The 25,898-nt window shown below is 38.4% G+C and overlaps 1 protein-coding gene and 1 long non-coding RNA gene across 15 annotated transcripts in view; one reads left to right on the top strand and one right to left on the bottom strand.

Annotated features, from left to right (window-relative positions):
* C13H3orf67 (chromosome 13 C3orf67 homolog) overlaps positions 1 to 2,209 on the bottom strand; it is a 282,335-nt gene extending 280,126 nt beyond the window's left edge. For 9 of the 13 annotated variants that reach the window (XR_002337601.1, XM_021069115.1, XM_021069106.1 and 6 more), the window contains exon 1: positions 1,800 to 2,209. Coding sequence is in view for 11 of the 13 variants with exons in the window: in XM_021069115.1 (XP_020924774.1) it covers positions 1,800 to 1,820 (21 nt within the window). In the remaining 2 variants the exon portion in view is untranslated. The remainder of the gene's footprint in view (positions 1 to 1,799) is intronic. The other 4 variants (XM_021069108.1, XM_013981828.2, XM_021069109.1 and 1 more) reach the window with 4 other exon arrangements.
* Positions 2,329 to 25,898, top strand: part of LOC102158698 — a 166,154-nt gene continuing 142,584 nt past the window's right edge. The window contains exons 1-2 of one of the 2 annotated variants that reach the window (XR_002337602.1): positions 2,329 to 2,516; positions 17,369 to 17,431. This is a non-coding gene — a long non-coding RNA (uncharacterized LOC102158698). The remainder of the gene's footprint in view (positions 2,517 to 17,368; positions 17,432 to 25,898) is intronic. The other variant, XR_002337603.1, reaches the window with a different exon arrangement.

The raw sequence follows: 25,898 nt of genomic DNA on the forward strand, positions 1-25,898 counted from the left end.
ATTTTCTATCTATAAAATGGGTTGTTAGATTACATAAGGTACAAAACATAAACCCTCAAGCACAAAACCTTGCACATGGTAAGGGCTCATTAGTGCCATAATGATTATTCAAAAAAGGGTAAACTGAATAGTTTAGTAGTGGGTCAATAAAAAATGCTTTGGCTGGATTGGAGAGGAAGTGATTTCTACTTTGATTCCAATAAGATCTTTTTATAAAGTTAATATGAATTAATTTGGAGATCAGTAAAATCTGTGTAAGAAAAACAGACTAGTTTCTATAGACATGCTACATGTTCCCTATTGTAAATCTGAGAACATGGAAGGAAATGCTCATGTAAAAACCAATACATTACTGAAGGTCCATAAGCATTAATTATAAAAGAGGAATTAAAGTTGATTGTCTCTGAGAAGGGTTAATTGCAAGAAATGGAGAATCTGAAATATGATCAAACATAGGGTTTTGTGTGGCCTGTTTGAATTACAAGCAGCACACAAGCAAATCTGATTTTTCTCAATAATAAAAGCTGAGTTTTAACACATAATCACTTAAAAGTTAGACATTTAATTTCTTTTTCCTTAGGCAGTATTATGTGTAAACTGTGGAACAGAATTACTATTGCTTCTGGGATCAGGTAATATCTCACAATGATTTTAGGTCTGAGTCTGAGGAAGCTTTCTTTTTTATTTATTTAAGACAAAAATCCTTACATCTGCTCAGATAGAAAACTACTCTCCCCTTTCTGCCATCTCCTGGCTACCAAGTTTCCCACAGTGGACATATGTTCTTTTATAACTATATTTTACTGGCATTAAATGAAAGACAGTCTCTAAAATTATTCTAACACATTTAATGACATCAAATGGATGAGAAGAAAGAAACTGCAGAATATTCTAAGGACAGTCACAAGAAGGCAGGCAGTATTTGTTGCAAAGGTAGAAGCTACGAAGGAATGACTAGAGAAGGACTATTCTGGCACAGGGACAAAATTGTTCATCTTAACAAGAGAACTAAGACGGCAAACATTAGGAAGCGTGTAACCTCAGACAGAGGGTAGGAAAGGAAAGCAGGAGATTAGGACTGAGGGAGATGCCCAGTGAGATGAGGAAGCAGCAGACCCTCCAGGATACTCAAGGTGACTGAGGGAAGACCCAGAGCAGTTTCCTTCAGTGCGAGCTTGACCCTCAGAACGAAGTGCAGTAAGTTGCTATGAAGGTAAACAAACTAGCTCCATCTACAGAGATTCTGATTTATGCAATCTGGCGATAGGGTCAGGAAATTTGCAGTTTTAAAAGCACTCCCAGTGGTCCTAATGTAACTCAGTATTTGAGAATAACTGATCCCCAGTTTTTGGGAAAGTGACAATAGTCCATGGCCAAAGCGCTTATTTTCTTTCTTGGCTTAATCATTCATTCCTTCACTGATTCGCTCTCTTCTAAATAGCTTTGGAATTACCAATGTGCCTCAATAGTGTTAAAACTCAAGGTTTATGGGTCCTGCCCTCAAGTTGCCGATTCAGGAGGTCTGGCTGGAGTTTAAGATTGCATTTTGGTCAAAATCACTGGCAATCCCTACACTTTAAGAAGTAATGTGCTGGAGACTGAACAAAAGTTAAAAATCACATACCCACATGTCGGTTGCTTTCTTTTTTCTGAGTCAACACTATTTATCTATTAAGTCCTTCTAAACCCCAGAAAGACTGCATTATGGGGGGGGGGGGGCGGTCTTTGCTTCACCCTGAAAATGAGCTACCTCACCCAAGAGGAGAAAGTTATAGACAGGGAGAGACGTTTGGGGTTACCTGGTACTCATTTTTGAACATTCCCGCAGGGAGCCCGGGGCTTGGGGGGCACGGAGTTCAGGGCTTCCAGCGAGTAGCGCGACTCTGAATGATGGAAATCAGCGGGCTGGAACCGGGGGGCCCCACCGGCGGGGAAGAGTTCAGTGCTCGGCCCCGACGGGGCCAGGCTTTTCTCAGCCCCCGGTCAGCTCCACCTAGGGCCCTCGACCCGAACCAACGCAGTGCCCGCCTCCGTGGTGCCCGAGTCGGGGCAGGCACACTGGGCGAGCTCCGAATGGTCCCGAGGAGTGACTGCGCGTGTAGCCTACGTTACCGTGCGCCCAGACGCGGAGAATCAGACAACCGCCCTCCCGCTCTACCGGGAAAAGCAGCGCGTCCCGCCGCCGCCGCCCCTCCCCCCGAACTCGATCTGAAAAGGGAGGGGCCGAACGGGACCTGATGTTCCGACCTCTCCCATTGGCTCTCACGAGGCGCCTGCGCATTGCGCTATTTGAGCTTCACGCCAAAGGACACGTGAGGCCACGCAGTGACGTAGGCGTTGCCCAGGCAACCAAGGGGCTCTCCTGGAAAGCTTGAGTGGCAAAATCTGCAACCAGAACTTGTTTTAGTTTGGAGCTGTGCTTGCCGAAGGGGCTAAATTTAACCTGGTTTAAGAGCTACTGCAGGTACTGGATTCTACTAGGAAACCTGTCACCTGGTCATAAACAGTGATAACTGGTAGGTTGCTGAGGGGAAGAGCCATGGAATCATGGAACTGCTCAAGTGGCCTTTCTTTGGAAGTTTCCAAAATTTGTCTTTGTTGAAGTAGCGATAGGGGCCACCAGCCCTTTCACCGTTACAGAAAGCCCAAGAAGTAAGGCTTGAAAAGCCAAGATTTTTTTGCTCAAAATAATAACTACATACATTATTAATCTGTTACCAACCTGGGTTTTTGGCCTTCCTTAATCAATAAAAATTGATAAGAGGTCAGACAAGAAATTCAGACAAGGCTTTATTTGGGGGCCCTGTTGCAGCAAGTTGGGGAGAGGAGGGGACAAGCAACAGTTTCCCTTGCTCACTCCTCCCCTGAGGGTTGAGGGAGGTGGCTCCTTATAGGGAGTGAAGGTAGGAGTGGGGTCAGGAGTCAGGCCAGAGGGGCGGCTTAGATGGTTTGCCCATCCTTCTGGTGGTGTGGGCAGGAAGCACATGGAGTACCTTGATTTTGCCTCCAACACCCTCCTTCTGCTATTTGCTCTTCAGAAATGGAGTTGGTTTTTTTAGTTATCAGTATTTTGTTGCTTACAGTTTGCCTCAGCTGCATGTGCTTGCAGCTGTTTTTAGTCCCGTATAATTTCTTTGTATTTCCTTGCTTCAGGAGATGTTTGTCCAGGTGCAGCCACTGCAGCAAAGGGTCCTAGGTCCTAGCCTGTTTCAGAGCCAGGTGCTCTCTTATCTATCTGGATACTTACTTAGTTTCTATTTCAGAACCACTCTTACACTGTAGGTTTTATTTTCAGTTTGGGGCTAAGGACCTGTATATTAGAAAGGTGAAACATCTTGCCCAAGCTCGTATGGCCAGTAAATGATGGAGCTGGTTTGGAGCTTGTGTCTGATGAGGTGAGTTAGGTCAGAGGCACAGGGTTATTGGTAATCAGGTACCACTCATGGAGCCCTTGCTATAGGACACGTGGTTCACAGCCTTGTGAGGTATCAAATCTTTCAGTTGAGATCACTGAGATTCAGAGTTGATTAGGAATTTACTCAAGGATGAGTTGACTTTTGGCTATGGCTGAGTCTGATATTCTCATTCACCCAAAAGTCTCCAATATGTGTTGTCCTTACAATAACCCAAGCACCGTGAATGGCATACAGCATGAAAAAATGAATGCTTTCTGGACCACTGTTTGTCAGAGCTAATATGAACAGATTAGGAGCAAATTTATTTGAATACAGTAATATTTGATGTATATAAGAGAGGTGGGCTGTCATATAGCTGTAAATTGCAGTACAATATCTAGAATTCAGACTTGATTTCTAGAGCTCAAACCTAGTTCAACAGTGGTTTTTGGCAGACCCTGTGCCTGGGCCTTCTTGAAGTATGTCAGTAGACTTGGTCTCTATATTGTTATATAATGGGGGATATTTATCCACATTTAACAGATAACTCCTAGGAATGCAATGTATTCTAGGCACTGTGCTAAGAGCTAAGTGTACAGGGAAGGCCCCATCTTTGTGGAGTTTACATATAAATGGATGAGATACGATATACAAGTGAACAAACAATAATTAAAGCCTTTGATAAATGCTATGAAACCAATGATAGTTGGAATAGCATTGGGAGGGTATATTCATTTCCTGTGGCTGTTGTAACAAATTATCACAAACTGGGTGGCTTAAAAACAACACACATTTATTCTTTCACAGTTCTGGAGGCCAGAAATCCAGAATCAATCTGTCAGCAGGAAGCACTCCCTTTAGAGGTTTTATAGGAGAATCTGAACTTTACCTCTTCCAGCTCTGGTGACTGCTGGCATCCCTTGACTTGTGACTACATCTCTTCAATCTCTGCCTCTTCTCTTCTGTGTGTGTCTTCTCTTCTGCATGTCTCTTAAAAGGACAACTGTGATGGCAGTTAGGGCCCACTTAGATAATTCAGGGTAATCTCCTATTTCAAGATCCTTAATTATATTGCAAAGCCTTTTTTTCCAAATAAGGAAATATTCACATATTCCAAAGGGTAGATGTAGATATCTTTTGGGGGAGGCATAGAATTTTTTGGCCTAACACAAAGAGTTACTTGCACTCTAATACAGTTTTTGATAAATACTGTAAGAGAGGCAACAAGTACAATGAGAGTACAGGAACAATCTGGGAAACATCTTAAGGCTTTTAACAATCCACTTAAGTCTCTGAACATATTTGACACCACAGGTGGAGAGAAACCTACACTTCGTCTTCTGTTATTACCCTCATTGTCTGAATTTATTTATTTGTGTGTTTATCATCTATTGTCAGGTATTAGAAGGTAAGTGCTGTGAGGCAAGGACTTCTGTATTCATCCTTATTTCCCATGTTCTAGAGTAGTGCTTGGCACATAGTAAGTATTTTATAAACAAATATTTTTTGATTGAATTAAAGGCACCTGTGCTTTCGAACCCACCATATCCAAAGCAAAACTCCAAACTTGGGCCTTTCCTATCCTGCCCAATCTGGCTAATATGACAGTGCCTCCTGCTTCCTCACTATCTGGGAAGGGCAGCCTCTAAAACTGCCTCCAGTGGTCTTCATCTTCTGGTATGCATGGCCTTTGTGTAATCTTCTCCCCTTTTGTGTGGACTAACCCTAATGACTCACTTCTATACAATATGGCAAAAGTTCTGAGTGTCATCTCCAAGATAGGGTTATAAAAGGACTCTGGTTTCCTTCTTACTTGCCTTCTTTTCACTCCTTTTCTCTGGTTCCTCCCTCCCACCCCCCACCTTCTACCACCCTCACTCTGAATGAAGCAATTTGCTGTGTTGTGAGTAGTCCTTTGGAGAGATCCATGTGGCAAGGAATTGATGTTTCTGGCCAACAGTCAGTGGGGTCTTGAGACTTGTCAACAGCCACATGAGTGAGCCTGGAAGTGGCTCCTTCTCTGGCTGAGACTTGGAGTATCGGCACCTAGTCAACACTTAGACTGCACCCCAGTGATCCTGGGTCAGAGGCACCCAGCTAAGTCGTACCCTGATTCACAGAAATTATGAGATAATTATTGTAAATTGCTAAGATTTAGGGTGATTCTTTGCTCTGCAATAGATAATATGTATACTCCTCATGCTCAATCCATTACCCAAACCTTCTCATTTTATCTAAATACTTCTAAAAGTCTATTCACCTTCCCTCCACCGTTGTCCATACTCTAATTTACCTATAATCTAATCTTCTCTGAACTACTATAATTGCCTCCTAGTTTGTACACTATGTTGGCCCCCTTTCAACTCTATCTCCATATTGCAGTCAGAGTTATCTTTGTAAAACACAAATCCAATCATATCCGTCTCCTTCTTCTAACTTTTCTGTGACTATAGAGCCTGTCTTCCTCCCCAGTTTCATTGTACATTACGTGGGACCCTTCATTCACTAGCACTGAGTTTTCCCATAGTTCTTCATGTTCAACATGTTTACTTCCACCATAAGGCCTTTGTATTATTCTCCAGCATGAATTACCTCTGCTCCTTCTTTTTGGTTGAGCCCTACTTATCCTATAGAGTTCATACCAAGAGTCCCTTTCTCAGGGACTATATGTTCTCACAGAATCCTAGCTCTTAGCATTTTTGAAATTATTCTTGAAATATAATGTGTTTGTAATATTGGCCATCTCTTTTGAACCGTAGATTTCAAGAGAGCAGGGATTATGTCTATTTTGTTTACCCTTGAATCCCTAATGCTTACTACTTCAACCTTATACCAGGCATTAAAAAAAATAATAATTGAGTGAATGAGTGAATGGAGGTGGGAGGAGGTGAAAGACGAATATATTCTTAAAAGACTACAGTAGCTTTTGGTGTTGAGAAAACAAGAAGAAAGCAACTGAAAACATATTACAGTAAAAGAGTGAATAAATTCCCTCAACTTACTGATGGAAAAACTGGTTACAGAGTTGAAGTGATTAGCCACAGCATATCAGTAAGTCTTATTACTCAAGTGTTTCATTTTTAAAAATAACCTTTTTATTTAATTTAATGCTGAAAAGAACCAGTATAATTTACTTCGATCTCCTTATTTCCTTGAAAGAAAGGAATTGTTCAAGGCCTAGTTGTCCAATGGTTAGATCGTCTTCTAACCTCCTTACTCCTAACAAGTTCCGTAGACTTATAGCTGCATTTTCATTAGCAAGTGCGGTATAGGGCCTGCCCAGACAATGGGCAACTCTGAAAGCTGCCTGACTCAGTGCAAAGTTGTTTTGCCTATGGAGAAAATTACCCTTAATACTGACAGTGGTGGCTAAATAAGCAAAAATAAGAATGTGTCCTACTTTAACAATATGAACTCAAAACCAGATATAGGAAGAGATTTGAGGTTATAATATCAAGCCCTGTTGTTTGATTTGGGTGAACTTAAGCTGAGACCCAAAACTTGGATTTGCCTATGACTTTAACAATGACCACTAGAATTCAGTACCAACCCCCTACCCCCAACCCCTGAAAAAAGCCAGCCACAGCAACAATTTTGCTTAAGCCAAGGTATTTACCTACATTATAAATAGCAGTGAAACAGTTTCTCTAATTGCTACAATTTTTAAAGAAGCTGGTACAATTAGTAATTGCATTAAATTGCTTAACTTAATTTGACAACATTAAGAATTAGTCACTTACAAGCTTTAAAGTGCTTGTCTTTATTATACAAAGAAAGTAATTTGGTGGTGTATTAATATTATTAAAGTATATTGGGTGGTATTTAAAATGGAATAGATGAGAAATAGTTTTTAAAGTGTGGCAGAGTCTGTATGCCAATGCAGTAATTCAAGTTAAAAGAGGTGGTGATTAATTTGGCAAGAAATAGTATTTTTTTGAACTAGGAATGTTTGCTATTTACCACAGTATATTTGTAGTTTATATTTTGGTTGCAGTTCATAATCAAACTATTTGTCGTAATGAAAAGAAAAAAGATACTGTTTTGATGATTGGATTTTTTTTTTTTTTGCTAGATAATAATCTAGAAATATTTAATACTGGGGGTGTTATTTTGTTCCACATTAGGAACTAATTTCATGAATGACATTAATGCCAAATTGATAGAATAATTTTAAAACTGTGCCTATTTATAGTTTCAAGCAAGTTGAGAAAAATTAGTGATACTTGAGTCAGCTATTTGACTTTTGATTTGGGAGTAGGATGTCTTCTTTTTTAAGGAAAGGGTGGTATGGGAAAATTTTTGAGTGCTTTACTACTTGTAGGTTTTCTCCTAAAATATTTTTTCTTTTTTCTTTTTCTCTCTGTTCTATGAGATTCTATACCATTTCCTGCTTGTACCTTTAGATAACCAAAATTCATGAATAAACCTGAAATTTCCAAAATGAGCTACTCCCTGAAGATTTTCTCAGGAAAAAAAAAATTGTTCTAACAGATGAATATTTTCCTATGTAGGCCCTATTAATACTTCCCTAAATAAATTAGTTTTATATAGCAAGAACCTAAGCTTAGAAAAATGAACATAATTGTAAAATGCATGTTTGAAAAGATAAAGTGAAATGAATTGATACTCAATGCTAGTTTGTTTTTAAATGACGTAAATGCTCTTATTTTGTCAGAAAAAGTTAAGTTGGATCTAAGAAGCAAGTTTTCCTTACATAAATATTTCTATCTTTTTTTAATGATTTTTTTTCACATTATAGCTGGCTTACAGTGTTCTGTCAATTTTCCACTGCACAGCAAGGTGACCCAGTCACACATATACACTCTTTTTTCTCACATTATCATGCTCAATCATAAGTGACTAGATATGGTTCCCAGTGCTGTACAGCAGGATCTCATTGCTTTCCATTTCACAGGCAATAGTCTGCATCTACTAACCCCAAATTCTCAGTCCATCTCACTCCCTCTCCCTTGCCCCTTGGCAACCACAAGTCTGTTCTCCAAATCCATAAGTTTCTTTTCTGTGGAAAGGTTCATTTGTGCCATATATTAGGTTCCAGATATAAGTGATATATGGTATTTGTCTTTCTCTTTCTGACTTATTTCACCCACTATGAGAGTCTCTAGTTCCATCCATGTTGCTACAAATGGCATTATTTTATTCTTTTTGTGGCTGAGTAGTATTCCATTGGGTATGTATACCATGTCTTCTGGGTTGTTTCCCTGTCTGGGCTATTGTGAATAGAGCTGCAATGAACATGCGGGTGCATGTGTCTTTTTCAAGGAAAGCTTTGTCTGGATATGTGCCCAAAAGTGGGATTGCTGGATCATATGGTAGTTCTATATATAGTTTTCTAAGGTACTCCCATACTGTTTCCATGGTGGTTGTACAAATTTACATTCCCACCAACAGTACAGGGGGTTGCCTTTTCTCCACACCCCCTCCAGCATGTGTTATTTGTGGACTTATTAATGATGGCCATTCTGACTGGTGTGAGGTGGCACCTCATAGTAGTTTTGAGTTGCATTTCTCTGATAATCAGTGATGTTGAGCATTTTTTCATGTGTTTGTTGGTCATCTGTATATCTTCTTTGGAAAAATGTCTATTCAGGTCTTTTGTCCATTTATTAATTGAGTTGTTCGCTTTTTTGCTGTTGAGTTGTATAACTTATTTGTATATGTCAGAGATTAAACCCTTGTCAGGTACATCCTTTGAAACTATTTTCTCCCATTCTGTAAGTTGTCTTTTTTTGTTTTGTTTTGTTTTCCTTTGCTGTTAAAATGCTTGTCAGTTTGATGAGGTCCCATTGGTTTATTTTTGCTCTTATTTCTGTTGCTTTGGGAGACTGACCTGAGAAAATATTTGTAAGGTTGATATCAGAGAATGTTTTGCCTATGTTCTTCTCCAGTCGTTTGATGGTGTCTTGTCTTACATTTAAGTCTTTAAGCTATTTTGAGTTTATTTTTGTGCGTGGTTTGAGGGTGTGTTCTAGTTTCATTGATTTGCATGCAGCTGTCCAGGTTTCCCAGCAATGCTTGCTGAAAAGACTTTCTTTTTCCCATTTTATGTTCTTGCCTCCTTTGTCAAAGATTAATTGGCCATAGGTGTCTGGCTTTATTTCTGGGTTCTCTATTCTGTTCCATTGGTCCATATGTCTGTTTTGGTACCAGTACCATACTGTCTTGATTACTGTGGACTTGTAGTATTGCCTGAAGTCTGGGAGAGTTATGCCTCCTGCTTGGTTTTTGTTCCTTAGGATTGCTTTGGAAATTTTAAGCCTTTTGTGGTTTCATATAAATTTCTGGATTGTTTGTTCTAGTTCTGTGAAAAAGGTCCTGGGTAATTTGATAGGGATTGCATTGAATCTGTAGGTTGCTTTGGGTAGTGTGATCATTTTTACAATATTAATTTTTCCAACCCAGGTACATGGAATATCTTTCCATTTCTTTGCATCTTCTTTACTTTCCTTGATTAATGTTTTATAGTTCTCAGCATATAAGTCTTTCACCTCCTTGGTCAGGTTTATTCCCAGGCATTTGGCTTTAGGGGGTGCGATTTTAAAGGGTATTGTATTTTTATATTCCTTTTCTACTATTTCATTGTTAGTATACAGAAATGTGACTGATTTCTGAATGTTAATCTTATATCCTGCTACTTTGCTGAATTCGTTGATCAGTTCAGGTAGTTTCTGGGTTGAGCCCTCAGGGTTTTCTATATATAGTATCATGTCCTCTTCATACAGTGACAGTTTTACCTCTTCTCTTCCAATTTGGATGCCTTTTATTTCTTTTGTTTGTCTGATTGCTAGTGGCTAGGACTTCCAATCCTATGTTGAATAACAGCAGTGAGAGTGGGCATTCTTGTCTTGTTCCAGATTTGAATCAGAAGGCTTTCGGCTTTTCTCCTTTGAGTATTATATTTGCTCTGGGTTTGTCATAAATGACTTGATTATGTTAAGGTATGTTCCCTCTATACCCACTTTGGTAAGAGTTTTGATCATGAATGGATGTTGGAATTTGTCAAACACTTTTTCTGCATATATTGAGATGATCATGTGGTTTTTGACTTTCTTTTGTTAGTGTGGTTATGATGTTGATTGATTTGCATATGTTGAACCATCCTTGTGCATTTGGGATGAATCCCCCGGTCATGGTTTATGATCATTTTTATATGTTGTTGGATTCAGTTGGCTAAAATTTTGTTGAGAATTCTTGCACTTATATTCATCAAAGATATTGGCCTATAGTTTTCTTTTTTGGTGGTATCTTTGTTTAGTTTTGGAATTAGGGTGGTGGTGGCATCATAGAATGTCTTTCAGAGTGTTCCTTCTTCAACCTTTTGAAAAAGTTTAAGGAGGTTGGTATAATATCATGGGTATCCTCTTTGTACGTTTGGTAGAATTCGCCTGTGAAGCCATCTGGTCCTGGACTTTTATTTGAAGGAAGTGTTTTTATCACATATTCAATTTTTTTTTATCTTTTGTCTTTTTAGAGCCACACCCACGGCACATGGAGTTTCCCAAGGTAGGGGTCCAGTTGGAGCTGTAGCTGCCAGCCTGTGCTACAGCCACAGCAACACAGCATCTGATCCGTGTCAGCAACCTACACCACAGCTCTCGGCGACATCAGATTTTTAACCAACTGAGGGAGGCCAGAGATCGAACCTGCATCCTCATGATGCTAGTCAGATTCATTTCTATTGAGACATGGTGGGAACTCCTATGGACTAGGTTTTGACCTAAAAATTTTAGGGGAACACATTTAGTCATTAACAATAACCACTGAGCCATGACAGGAACTCCCATATTCAACTTCATTTCTAGGGATTGGTTTGTTCAGCTGATATATTTCTTCTTGATTGAGTTTTGGCAGGCTGTAAGTCTCTAGAAAGTTGTCCATTTTTTCTATGTTTTCAAATTTGTTGGCATATCATTATTCATAGTATTCTCTTGTTTTTTTTTTTTTGTATTTCTTATTTTATTTTCTTGTTTTTTTTTTCTCTCCTCCTCTTGGTGAGTCTGGCCAGAGGTTTGTCAATTTTGTTTACCTTTTCAAAGAACCAGCTCTTGGTTTTATTGATTTTTCCTTTTTTTTTTTTTTTGATCTCTATTTTATTGATTTCCTCTCTCATCTTTATGATTTCCTTCCTTCTGCTGACTTGAGGTTCTGTTTGTTCTTCTTTTTCTAATTCATTTATGTGGTGGGGTAAGTTGTCAATTTGAGATTTTTCTTCTTTTCTAAGGAAAGCCTGTGCCACTATGAATTTCCTTCTAAGCACTGCTTTTGCGTCATTCCATAAATATTGAATGGTTGTGTCTTCATTATCATTTGCCTCCAGATATTTTTTAATTTCCTTCTTGATTGCCCTCTTGACCCATTGCTTTGTTAGTAGCATATTATTTAGTCTCCATGTAGTTACTTTTTTCTCATTTCTTTTCCTGTTGTTTATTTCTAGTTTCATGGTCGGAGAAGATATTTGAAATAATTTCTATACTCTTAAATTTGTTGAGGTTAGCTTTGTGCCCCAGTATGTGATTGATTCTTGAGAATGTTCCATGTGCACTTGAGAAGAATGTATATTCTGATTTTTTTGTATACAATGTCCTGAAAATGTCAAGTCTAACTTTTCTATTGTGTCATTTAGGATCTGTGTTGTCTTATTAACTTTCTGTCTAGAGGATCTGTCCATTGATGTGAGTGGGGTGTTAAAGTCTCCTATTATGATTGTATTCCCATAAATTTCTCCTTTTTTGTCTGTTAGTATTTGTTGGAGGTATCTGGGTGCTCTTATATTAGGGGCATATATATTGATGATTGTAATATCCTCTTTTTCATGGATCCTTTTAGCATTAAATAGTGCCCTTCTTTGTGGCCTTCATCTTAAAGTCTATTTTATCTGATATGAGGATTGCACCTCCTGCTTTCCTGTCTTGTCCATTGACATGCAATATCTTTTCCCATCCCCTCACTTTCAATCTATATGTGTCCTTTGCCCTAAGGTGAGTCTCTTGTTGACAGCAGATTGAAGGTTTTTGCTTTTTTATCCAATCTGTGCGTTTTGATTGGAGCATTCAATATATTGACATTTAAGGTGATTGTTGATAGATATGTTTTTATTGCCATTTTAAACCTTGTTTTCCAGTTGATTCTATGTTTTTCTTTTCTTCCTTTCTTTTTTTGGTTGGATGATTTCCATTTATTTTATGCTTATGTACTTTTCTCTTTAGTTTTTGTGAATGTAATCTTTGGTTTTGTTTTGTCATTGCCCTGCTTTTTAAGTCTGTTAACCCCTTCCTATATCTGCTTGCTTTAGCCTGATAGTCATATAGTCTCAAACACATTATTGAAAAAAAAGTGTCTATATTTTCTTACTTTCCTTCCCACATTCTATGATTTTGAAGTCTTTTTTTAACATCTTCATGTTTGTCCTCTTGCTGTTCCATGCATTTATCATTGCTTTTACAGTATTTTCCCCCCACTTTTAGATCTGTATGCTGGTTTATTTAAGTGATTGCTTGCCAAGTGTGGTTTCCTCCATCCTATTCTTCTTACTTTTTTTTTTTATATTTAGAGAAGCCCTTTCAGTATTTCTTTTAGAATGGGTTTAAGATTGCTGTATTCTGGAGTTCCCGTCATGGCTCAGTGGTTAACGAATCCGACCACAAACCATGAGGTTGTGGGTTCGATCCCTGGCCTTGCTCATCGGGTTAAGGATCCGGCATTGTCGTGAGCTGTGGTGTAGGTCACAGATGCAGCTTGGATCCCGTGTTGCTGTGGCTCTGGTGTAGGCCGGCGGCTACAGCTCTGATTAGACCCCTAGCTGGGAACCTCCATGTGCTGCAGAAGCAGCCCTAGAAATGGCAAAAAAAAGACAAAAAAAAAAAAAAAAGATTGCTGTATTCTAATATTGCTGTACTCTTTCAGCTTTTGTTTGTTGGAGAAATTCTTAATTTTTCCTTCTATTTTAAATGATATTCTTGCTAGATAGAGTACTTTAGGCTGCAAATTTTTTCCTTTCAAAACTTTGAATATATCTTGCTACTCTCTTCTGGCCTGTAGTGTTTCTGCAGAGAAATCAGCTGTATGGGGATTCCCTTATAATTAATGCATTGTTTTTCTCTTGCTGTCTCTAGGATCCTCTCTTTAACTTTTGCATTTTTATTATAATATGTCTTGATGTAGTCCTATTTGTGTTCAACTTGTTTGGGGCCCTCTGTGCTTCCTATATCTTGATTTAAGTTTCTTTTAGATTTGAAAATTTTTCAGCCGTAATTTCTTCAAATATATTTTTAAATGCTCTTTTCTTTTTCTTCTCCTTCTGGAATTCCTATTACGTATAGACTGGCTTGCTTTATATTATCTCATAGATCTCTTATATTGCTTTCATGTTTTTTCATTTGATTTTCTGTCTGCTGTTCTGATTGGGTGATTTCCATTATTCTATCTTCCATGTCACTAATTAATTCCTCTGCATTATTCATTCTTCTCTTTAGTGCCTTTAGCTCAGTTTGTGTCTCTGCAAATGAATTTTCTAATTTTTCTATGTTCCTCATTATATTTTCTAGTTTCTTTCTAAAGAAATCTGCATTACTTTTTATCTCTGCTCTTAATTCCTTGATATTCAGCCTTAATTCCTTCAGTATTTTCACTGTCTCCCTTTTGAACTCAACATTCATTGATTGCTGCTTCAGGTGAATTCTCCTGTTCTTTTAACTGGGAATTGTTCCTGAGCTTCTTTTTGCTTATATTTTTCTGTGAGTTTATGGAAGCCAAATTATAGTCTTGAAGGGCTACTTATATGCAAGAGCACTCCTTTTTATTTTGTGGGGCTTACTATTTATTTTTGGCATGGGAGTTTGAATATTTGCTGTCTTTTTGTTTGGTGTGAGAAGCTCTTATCCCCAGGGTGCTCAGTGTGTTTCCAGGGAGAAGGAGGCAATGTGTAGGGGTAGTAGTCAGTGCCTGGTTGCTGGGCTCTTAACAGGAGCAAGAACCTGCAGGAAGGTGGCACAGGCTACTCCTAGTTGCAGGGCCCTTGGAGGTGATAATGAACCTTAGGCAGATTTGCGAGGTGCCCAGAGCATTTGGCAGTGGCAGCAGCAGGGTGTGAATTCCCAGGGGAGTGAGAGTAACAACAGATAGTGTTTGATTGCAGTGCCCTCCTCTGAGGTGACTGGAGTCCAAGTGGTGCCTGTTCAAGGACCCCTACTGGTAGTGGGCTCTGCTGACCCCTGGAATCAGTGATAACTCTGGTGGTTTGCACCTGCCACCTGTAGACCACATAAGAAACACCCTGTCCCACTTAGCCCATGCAGGAGGTGCTGCAAAGGCTGCTCCTAGTTGCAGAGTCCTGGGAAGTGACAGTGATCAAGTGTGGGTGCTGCCCAGGGCATTTGGCAGTAGCAGCAGCAGGCCTGGTGTGTTCCCAGGGTCATGAGAGCAACAGCAGGTGGTGTTCAGTTGAAATGCCCTCCTCTGTGATGTCTTTTAGGTGATTGGGGCTGCAAGTGGTGCGTGCTCAAGGACCTGTAGTGGTAGCAGGCCACGCCCACCTCTGCAGCCAGAGATAACTGCAGTGGTTTTTCCCCACCACCTGTAGCCCATGCAAGAAGCACCTTGTTCCACTTAACCCCACAGGACATGCTGCAAAGGCTGCTATTAGTTATACGTTCCTGGGAAGGGACAGTGATCAAGTGTCTGGGCACTGTCCAGAGTTTTTGGCAGTGGCAGCAGCAGGGTGGGTGTGCTCCCAGGGGAGTGAGAGCAACAACATTTGGTTTTCCATCACCGTGTCCTCTTCTGTGGTGCCCTCTGAGGTGGTTGGGGCTGCAAGTGGTTCCTGTTCGGGGACCCCTAGTGGTGGTAGGCCATACCCACCTCTGGAGTCAGAGGTAACTGTGGTGATTTGCTGCTGCCATCTGCAGACCATTCAAGGAGAACCCCGTCTTGCTTAGCATGTAATGTCTGTGCATTTATTCTGATCATGTATATATTCAGAATAAACAAAAACTTATACAACTACATTAACAATAAAAAACAAACAACCTGATTCAAAATGGGGCAAAAGACTTGATTAGATATTTCTCCAGAGAAAGTATACAAGTGGCTGATAAAGCTCATGAAAAAGCTGTTCAATATCTCTAATCTTTAGGGAACTACAAATCAAAATCTCAATGAACTATTGCCTTAGACCTATTAGTATGCCTACTGCAACGTGGAAAATAGCACGTGTTGGTAAGGATGTGGAAAAATTGGAACACTTGTGCACTGCTGGTAATGTAATGTAAAATGGTGCAGCAGCTATGGAAAACAATATGGCAGTTTCTCACAAAATTAAAATAGAATTACCATATGACCTAGCAATTCTACTTCTAGGTATATACCCAAAAGAATTGAAAGCAGGGCCTCAGGGAATATTTTTATACACATAGTCTTAGCAGCATTATTTTCAGTTGTGAAAAGTTGGAAGTAACTCAAGTGTCCATGGGCGGATGAATGGATAAACAAAATGTAGCATATACAAACAGTGGGAAATTATTAAGTCTTAGAAAGAATGGAAACTCTGGCATATGCTACAGCATGGATGAACCTTAAGGACATTATACTAAGTGAAATAAGCCAATTGCAAAAATCAAGTATTGTATAACTTCACTTATGTAGGAATCTGGAGCAGTCTAATCATAAAATTGGAAAGTAGAATGGTGATTGCAAGGGAATGTGTGGCAGAGGGAGAAATGAGAAGTAGTTTAATGGATACAAAGTTCCAGTTTTATAAAATGTGAAAGTTCTGGAGATTGATTGTACAACAAAGTGACTATATTATAAATACTGAGCCATACATTTTAAATGTTTAAGATGGCAAATTTTATGTTATGCACTTTTTAAAACCATAATTAACTTTTTTTTCATAAGGAGAGGGAAATTAATTAGGAAAAAAATATTTGGAAAAGTCTCCTTAGAAACAGCTTGAGAAACACTAGTATACAATAAATGTGTATATGTATGTATTTTAGCTGAATTGTTTAAATTACTATGGCATAATAGCATGTATCTCCTAAGAACAAGGATAATCTCCTACATATCACTATGTATCATAACACACATGTATACTGTATCTCTGTATCATTATCTCATTATCACATTCAAGAAATTTAATATGGAACAATAAGATATTATGATATACCAGTCTATACTCAGATTTCTCCAGTTCTGTTAATATTTTTTTTCCAGAGTTCACATCATGGCACAGCAGAAATGAATCCAACTAGGATCCATGAGGTTGCGGGTTCGATCCCTGGTCTTGCTCAGTGGGTTAAGGATCTGGTGTTGTCGTGAGATGTGGTGTAGGTCACAGACATGGCTTGGATCCCGATTGCTGTGGCTCTGGCATAGGCTGATGGCTACAGCTCCGATTAGAACCCTAGCCTGGGAACCTCCATATGGCTCGAGTGCAGCCCTAAAAAAGACAAAAAAAAAAAATTAATATTTTTTTCCATGCAGGATCAATCAAGGATCATACTTTGAATTTAGTTGTAATGTCATTTTGAGTTTATTTTTCTTTCTTTTTTTTTTTTTTTTTTTTTTTTTTTTTTTTTTTTTTTTTAGGGCCACAGGTGTGCAATATGGAAGCTCCCACACTAGGGGTCAAATCAGAGCTGTAGCTGCCAGCCTATGCCACAGCTCACAGCAACACCGGATCCTTAACCTCTTTAGCAAGGCCAAGGATCAAACCCATATCCTCATGAATACCAGTTGGGCTCTTTACTGCTGAGCAGAATGGGAACTTCCATTTTGGGGTTCTTTAATCTAGAATAATTGGGGTCTTTCTAAGACATTGACATTTTGGAGAGTTTGGGCCAATTGTATTGTAGAATGTCTCTCAATATGGATTTATCTAATTGTTTCTTCATGATAATTAAACATTCAGGGCAAACCCCCCCAGATATAAATGATGTAATACATTTCTTTTGCAGGTACATAATATCATTTGTCCCATTACTCTGATGTCAAAATTGATTATGTGGTTAGTTAAAATGGTGAGTAAACATTTTTATTAATATTTTCTATTTGTTTCTAACTTAAAAAGGCTTATTTAGTTCAAAAAACTTGAAAAAATATGAAGGAAAATAGAATCACTGTAGTTTCACCATATAGAAAAAGACATTGTTAATATTTTTATGTATATCCTTAAGCAGTCTTCTATTGTGATCATCTAGTTATTCTAGCTTTTTGCTGTTTAAAATATTTGCTATTGTAAATAACCCAATAGTGGACATTGTCACCCTCCTCCAAATCTTTGTATTATTTATAAAAAAAACTTCTGTAGGATTTCTAAAAAGTCAATTGTTTGATTAAAAGGTATTAACTCCTCAAAGATTGTGTCACATTTCCAGACATTGTCTCCTCTCTGAGGTTTTGTTTGGGTATATAGTATTCAAAAATTCCTCATCAAAAATAAACACTATTGTTTCAACAGAATAAGCAATTAGTGTAAGAACCTAGTAGATGCTGACTATTCCCATTCAATGCATCTAGTAGAAAATGCTGTGCTTAACCCTAGTCTATGGTAAGGTTTTTCTTTTTATCTTTTTTTTTTTTAAATTACTCAAATGAATTTATCACATCTGTAGTTGTATAATGATCATAACAATCTGATTTCACAGGGCTTCCATCTCACAGCCCAAGCACATCCCCCCACCCCCCAAACTGTCTCCTCCAGAGACCATAAGTTTTTCAATGTCTGTGAGTCAGCATCTGTTCTGCAAAGAAGTTCATCTGTCCTTTTTTCAGATTCCACATGTCAGTGAAAGCATTTGTTGTTGGCGTCTCATGGTATGACTGACTTCACTTAGCATGATAGTTTCTAGGTCCACCCATGTTGCTAAAAATGCTGGTATTTCGTTCCTTTTAATGGCTGAGTAATATTCCTTTGAGTATATGTACCACATTTTCTGGATCCACTCCTCTGTCGATGGACATTTAGGTTGTTTCCATGTCTTGGCTATTGTAAATAGTGCTGCAATGACATCGGAGTACATGTGTCTTTGTGAGTTGTGGTTTACTCTGGATAGATGCCTAAGAGTGGGATTGCTGGATCAAATGGTAGTTCTATGTTTAGTTTTCTGAGGAATCTCCATACTGCTTTCCACAGTGGTTGCACCAATTTACAATCCCACCAACAGTGTACTGGGGTTCCTTTTTCTCCATACCCTCTCTAGCACTTATTGTTTGTAGACTTTTTGATGATGGTCATTCTGGTTGGTGTAAAGTGGTACCTCATAGTGGTTTTGATTTGCATTTCTCTGATAGTGAGTGATGTTGAACATCTTTTCATGTGTTTTTTGGCCATCTGCATGTCTTCTTTGGAGAACTGTATGTTTAGATCCTCTTCCCATTTTTTGATGGGGTTGTTTGTTTTTTTGGTATGGAGCTACAGAAGGTGTTTATAAGTTTTGGAGATGAATCCCTTGTCAGTGGATTCATTTGCAAAGATTTTCTCCCATTCTGTGGGTTGTCTTTGCGTTTTGTTTAGGGTTTCCTTTGCTGTGCAGAAACTTTTAAGTTTGATTAGGTCCCATGTGTTTATTTTTGTTTTTACTGTCATTACTCTAAGAGGTGGATCTGAGAAGATGTTACTGTCATTTATGTCAGAGAGTTTTTGGCCTATGTTTTCCTGTAAGAGTTTGATAGTGTCTGGTCTTATATGTAGGTCTTTAATCCATTTGGAGTTGATTTTTGTGCATGGTGTTAGGGAGTGTTCTAATTTCATTCTTTTCCATGTGGCTGTCCAGTTTTCCCAGCACCACTGATTGAACAGGCTGTCTTTTCTCCATTGTATACTCTTGGCTCCTTTGTCATAGATGAGTTGGCTGTAGGTGTGAGGGTTAATTCTGGGCTTTCTATCCTGTTCCACTGATCTATATGTCTGTCTTTGTGCCAGTACCATACAGTTTTGATGACTTTTGCTTTGTAGTACAGCCTGAAGTCAGGAGCCTGATTCCTCCAGCTCCATTTTTCTTTTTCAGGATATTTTTGGCTATTCTGGGTCTTTTGGGCTTCCAAACAAACTTTAAAATATTTTGTTTGAGTTCTTGAAAAATGTCCTTGGTAATTTGATAGGGATTGCATTCATCTGTACATTGCCTTAGGTAGTATAGTCATTTTGATAATATTGACTCTTCCAATCCATGAGCATGGTATATCTTTCCATCTATTTGTGTCATCTTTGATTTCTTTCACCAGTGTCTTATAGTTTTCAGAATACAGGTCTTTCATCTCTTTAGGTAGGTTTACTCCTAGGTATTTTATTCTTTTGGAGGCAATGGTAAACTGGATTGCTTCCCTAATTTCTTTTTCTGCTCTTTCATTGTTACTGCATAGAAATGCCATCAATTTCTGTGTATTAATTTTGTATCCTGCGACTTTGCCAAATTCATGGATGAGTTCTAACAGTTTTCTGGTAGAGTCTTTAGGATTCTCTAGGTATACTATCATGTCATCTGCAAATAGTGATAGTTTTACTTTTTCCTTTCCAATTTGGATCCCTTTTATTTCTTTAACTTCTTTCATTGCTGTGGTTAGGACTTCCAAATCTATGTTGAAGAGTAGTGGCTAGAGTGGACATCCTTGTCTTGTTCCTGATCTCAGCAGGAATTATTTCAGCTTTTCACCATTGAGAATAATGTTCGCTGTGGGTTTGTCATCTATGGCCTTTATTATGTTGAGGTAGGTTCCCTCTATGCCCACTTTCTGAAGGGTTTTCATCAGAAATGTGTGTTGGATTTTGTCAAAGGCTTTTTCTGTGTCTATTGAGAGGACCATATGGTTTTTATTCCTCAGTCTGTTAATGTGGTGTATCACACTGATGGATGTGTGGATACTGAAGAACCCTTGCATCCCTGGGATAAATCCCACTTGATCATGGTTTACAATCCTTTGAATATATTGTTGGATGCAGTTTGCTAGTATCTTGTTGAAGATTTTTGCATTGATGTTCATCATGAAATTGGCCTGTAGTTTTCTTTTTTTGTGGTGTCTTTGTCTGGTTTTGGTATCAGGGTGATGGTGGCCTCATAGAGTGAGTTTGGGAGTATCCCTCCTCTTCAATTTTTTGAAATAGTTTCAGAAGGAGAAGTGTTAGCTCTTGTCTAAATGTTTGATAGAATTCGCCTATGAAGCCATTTGATCCTGGACTTTTGTTTGTTGGAAGTTTTTAAATCACAGTTTCAATTTCAGTTCTTGTGATTGGTCCATTCATCTTTTCTGTTTCATCTTGGTGTAGTCTTGGAAGATTGTATTTTTCTAAGAATTTGTCCATTTCTTCTATGTTTTCCGTTTTATTGGCATGTAGTTGCATGTGGTAGTCTCTTATGATCCTTTGTATTTCTGTGATGTCTGTTGTTACTTCTCCTTTTTCATTTCTAATTTTCTTGATTTGAGTCCTCTCTCTTTTTTGCTTGATAAGTCTGGCTAAGGGTTTATCAATGTTGTTGATCTTTTCAAAAAACCAGCTTTTCGTTTCATTGATCTTTTCTATGGTTTTCTTGGTTTCTATTTCATTGATTTCTGCTCTGATCTTTATGATTTCTTTCCCTCTAGTAACTTTAGGTCTTGTCTGTTCTTCTCTCTCAAGCTACTTTAAATGTAAAGTTAGCTTGTTTATTTGAGCTTTTTCTTATTTTCTGAGGTGGGCTTGTTTTGCTCTAAACTTTCCTCTTAGAACTGCTTTTGCTGCATCCCATAGGTTTTGGAGTGTCGTATCTTTGTTGTCATTTGCTTCTAGGTATTTTTTAATTTCCTCTTTGATTTCTTCAGTGATCTATTGGTTGCTTCCTAGCATGTTGTTTAGTCTCCACGTGTTTGTGTTTTTTTGCAGTTTTTTTCTTGTTGTTGATTTCCAGTCATATAGCGTTGTGGTCAGAAAAGGTGCTTGATATGATTTCAATTTTTTAAAGTTACTGAGGTTGGATTTGTAGCCCAGGATGTGATCGATTTTACAGAATGTTCCATGTGCACTTGAGAAGAATGTGTATTCTGTTGCTTTTGGACGGAATGTCATATAAATATCTGTTAAGTCCATCTGGTTTAATGCATCATTCAGGGCCTGTGTTTCCTTATTAATTTTCTGTGTGTGATCTGTCTATTGCTGTAAGTGGAGTGTTAAAGTCCCCCACTATTATTGTGTTATTGTCTATTTGTCCTTTTAAGGTTGTAAGCAGTTGCCTTATATATTGTGGTGAACCTATGTTGGGTGTGTAGATATTTAAAATTGTTATATCTTCTTCTTGGATTGATCCTTTGATCATTATGTAATGTCCTTCGTTGTCCCATTTTAAAGTCTATTTTGCCTGTATGAATATTGCTACTCCAGCTTTCTTTTGATCCCCGTTTGCACAAAATATTTTCTTCTATCCTCTCACTTTCAATTTGTATGTGTCCCTAGAAGTGAAGTGGGTGTCTTGAATACAGCATATATATGGATCTTGTCTTTGTACCCATTCAGCCAGTCTATATCTTTTGGTTGGGGGGTTTAGTCCATTAACATTTAAGGTAATTATTGCTATGTATGTTCTTATTGCCATTTTATTAATTGCTTTGGATTTGTTTTTTTGCTTTTTTTTCTTTCCTTCTTCTCTTGTTGTTTTCTGCCTAGAGAAGTTCCTTTAGTATTTGTTGTAAGCTGGTTTAGTGTTGCTGAATTCTCTCAGTTTTTGCTTATCTGTGAAGCTTTTGATTTCTCCTTCAAATCTGAATGAGAGGCTTCCTGGGTAGAGTAATCTTGGTTGGAGTTTTTTTTCCCTTCATCACGTTAAGTATATCATGCCACTCCCTTCTGGCCTGCAGAGTTTCTGCTGAAAAATCTGCCAACAACCTTATCGGGTTCCTTTGTATGTTGTTTGTTTCTTTTCCCTAGCTGCTTTTGAGATTTTCTCTTTGTCTTTAATTTTGGTCAGTCTGCTTAATATGTGTCTTGGGGTGTTCCTCCTTGGGTTTATTTTATATGGTACTTGTTGTGCTTCCTGGATTTGAGTGAGTGGTTCCTTTCCCATATAAGGGAAGTTTTGGCTATTATCTCTTGGAATATTTTTTCTGTCCCTTTCTCTCTCTCTTCTCCTTCTGGCACCCCTATAATACGGATGTTGGTGCATTTAATGTTGTCCCAGAGTTCTCTGAGACTCTCTTCATTTGTTTTCAATCTTTTTTCTCTTTTCTGTTCCGCATCCGTAATTTCTGTCCTCCACCTCACTTATTCGTTCTTCTGCCTCCTGTATTCTGCTGTTGGCTGCTTCTAGTGAATTTTTTATTTCAGTTATTGTATTTTGCATCTCTTCTTGTTTAAGTTTTATATCTTGTATCTCTTTGCTCAGTGTTTCCTGAAAGTTATCCATCTTTGCCTCCAGTTTATTTCCAATGTCTTGCATCATCTTCAGCATCAACAGTCGAAAGTCTATTTCCTGGAGGCTGAGAATCTCCTCCTCGCTTAGCTGATTTCTGGGGTTTTTCCTTTCTCCCTCATCTGAGTTATAGTTCTCTATCTTTTCATTTTGATAGGTATTTGGTGTGGTGACCTTTTTACAGGTAATAGAGTTGTAGCCTCTCTTCCTTCTGGTGTCTGCCCCCCTTGTGGCTGAAGTCAGTATGGGGGCTTGCTGTAGGCTTCCTGATGGGAGGGGCTGATTCTCATCCCTCTAGTGGGTGGGGCTTAGTCTCTGGATGGGATTAGAGGCAGCTGTGTGCCTGGGGCATCTTTAGGCAGCCTGTTTACTGAGGGGAGGGGCTGTGACCCCACCTGGATTGTTGTTTGGCCTGGGGCTTCTCAGGGCTGACTGACAGGTTGGGCCAGATTTTCCCAAAAGAAAGGCACAGGCTGCTGCATATTCCCGAGAGCTTTGCTTTCAGTGTCCTTCCCTCACAACAAGCTGCATTCACATATGTTTTCCCAGGATGTCCTCCGAGAACTGCAGTCAGGTTTGAGCCAGATTCCTATGGAGACTCTGCTTTGCCCTGGGACCCAGTGCATGTGAATGTCTGTGTGCGCCTTTTAAGAATGGGGTCTCCATTTCCCCCAGTTCTGTGGAGCTCCTGTGCACAAGCCCCTCTGGCGTTCAATGCCAGATGCTCCAGGGGCTCTTTCTCCCAGTGCCAGATCCCTACACATGAGAGTTTGATGTGGGGCTCAGAACTCTCACTCCTGTAGGTGAGTCTCTGTGAACCAGTTAGTTTCCAGTCTGGGGCTTCCCACCCAGGAGGTATGGGGTTGTTTATATCATGAAATTGCCCCTCCTACCTCTTGATGTGTCCTCCTTTTTTTCTTCTGTAGTAGGATGTCTTTTTTAAGGTTTCCAGTGGATTTGGGTGAGGAATGCTCTGCCTTTAGTTGTGAATTTTGTTGTTTTTAGGAGAGAAGTTGAGTTCCACTCCTTCTATTCTGCCATTTAATCCCATCTCCCAAGTTTTTCTGAAGTAAAGTATCCATAGGTGATACTGTCAATGTAGGATAGGGCAAAGAGGGGATAGTACAAGGTTATATGGTGTAAACAGGGCTATAAGGGGGCAGTGTTTTCTAAAGAGATGATGCAGTGGGAAGAAATATTTCTAGTATGTTTAGTTTAACAATTGCTTTAAAAAGAAACATTCTTCCTCATTGTTTTTGTTTTCATATTTGACATATAACATCCATTAAAGTATCATTTCCCCCATGGTTTCTTCCTCAGTTTAGGTTAAAAAAATTTCCTCTCTGTGATTACCTCCACTTCATCCTCCCTTCTTTAGTTAGAGTAATCTTTCTAACATACAAATACGATCTTCTCCCTTCACTGCTTAATGTCCTTAAGTGATTTCTTATTGCTGCTAAAACAATGGCTTGGGTCACAAGACCCTGCTTGATGGTTGACTGGATGACAGACATAAGGAAAAGGGAGGACTCAAGTATTGTGTCACAGTTTATTGCTCAGATAACTGGTGAATGTGGAGTCATTCAAGAGGAAGAGCATATTATGAATTAAATTCAGATGGACTAAATTTGAGGTTCTATGAGACATACGATTGGAGATATCAAATAGACAGATATATGATTCTAAAGCCCTTGATGGAGATTTGGGTCAGAGATACAGAAATAGGAGTTATTAAAATATAAATGGTAAGTAAAACTAAGATGATTGCAAATAGTAAAGATGGCCAGGGAGAAATGGCATCTAAGAGATGGGTAGAGGGTAAAAATGAAGCAGTTAAAAAAAAGTAGGAGAAAGATTGCCTGTATTTGGTGATACTCCTACTGATTGTGTAAAAGAGACAATAAACAGGGATAGGTCAGCAAATCTGTGCTTCTAAAATGAAAAGTAATACAAAGATCAACAGTGACCTCTGCAAGATTACTTTCGTAAAGCCATTCATGCAGAAGCCAGATTCCAGAGATTGAGAAGTGATTGGCAAATAAGGAAGTGGTGCTAGCACACAAAGGCAACAATTAAAAAATTTGGCAGTGAAGGAAGTAGAGGAACTACAACAGCTACATTGTTAGGGCAGTTTACAGAGAGTTTTTACAGTTTGTTCCCAATGGGAGATGCTTGAATTTTGAAGATACAGACAAGACAAAGAATAATCACTGTGTGATGCCTTTAAAGGAAGAAGAGAATGAGACTTAGAGTGCAGATGGGAGGATTTTGCTTAGTCAGGAAGAGGAGTATATGGCCCATGTTAATGAAAGACAGTGTATAATGTATAGATGTATAATGTATAGATAAGCTAGCATGTGAACTGTTACTTCCTTTCCTGTGAGATCATTTGAAATTTGGTTTGATATTCTTGAATAAAATTTTAGTATGCCAGCTTTTTTGAAGGCTACAATCATAATATACTTTTTCCACAAAAAAAGAATAAAAGCAAAATAAAATTTTTTGTATCAGAGCTTAAATTAATGTGGGTTGACTGAATATTAAAACCTTATTATCCAAACTGCTATTGGATGTTTTTGTTCAAGTATTTTCAATAGAAATGTATATGTGCTGATCTCTAAAAAACTTTCCCCCTGTCACAGTTCTGTAGAACTATAGGGGAATTTGTAATTTAAGGTAAAAATAAAAGGCTTAGTACAAGAACTTTTGAAGGGTCAAAATATTGTAGTAAACTCATCTAAAAATCAAAGGACAGATGATAGAGCTTATTTGTAATCATAAATTCTCTCAGAAACTTATCTTTTTCATACTTTATCAAAAAAACCCATAAAAACTCACAATTTAAAAATAGTCTATTTTAGTTTTATAAAATAGCTTATTTTATACTTTTAAAAGTCATTCAGTCTTTGTCAGCCTTGGAGAGGAAACTGCAACAGTAGGTTTTTATGAAGATGTTATTACTTGTGAGCTAGATCATAATGTTAAAAAACAAACAAAACCACATTATAGCATACAGAGTTTTGGATCTTGAAGGTGTTTGAATTGATGTGATGATCATATTATTATTTTTCTATTATATTGCTATTATATATTTATGATAGATATTTGC

The sequence above is a fragment of the Sus scrofa genome, chromosome 13 (genome assembly GCF_000003025.6).
Source record: "Sus scrofa isolate TJ Tabasco breed Duroc chromosome 13, Sscrofa11.1, whole genome shotgun sequence".
Taxonomy (NCBI): domain Eukaryota; kingdom Metazoa; phylum Chordata; class Mammalia; order Artiodactyla; family Suidae; genus Sus; species Sus scrofa.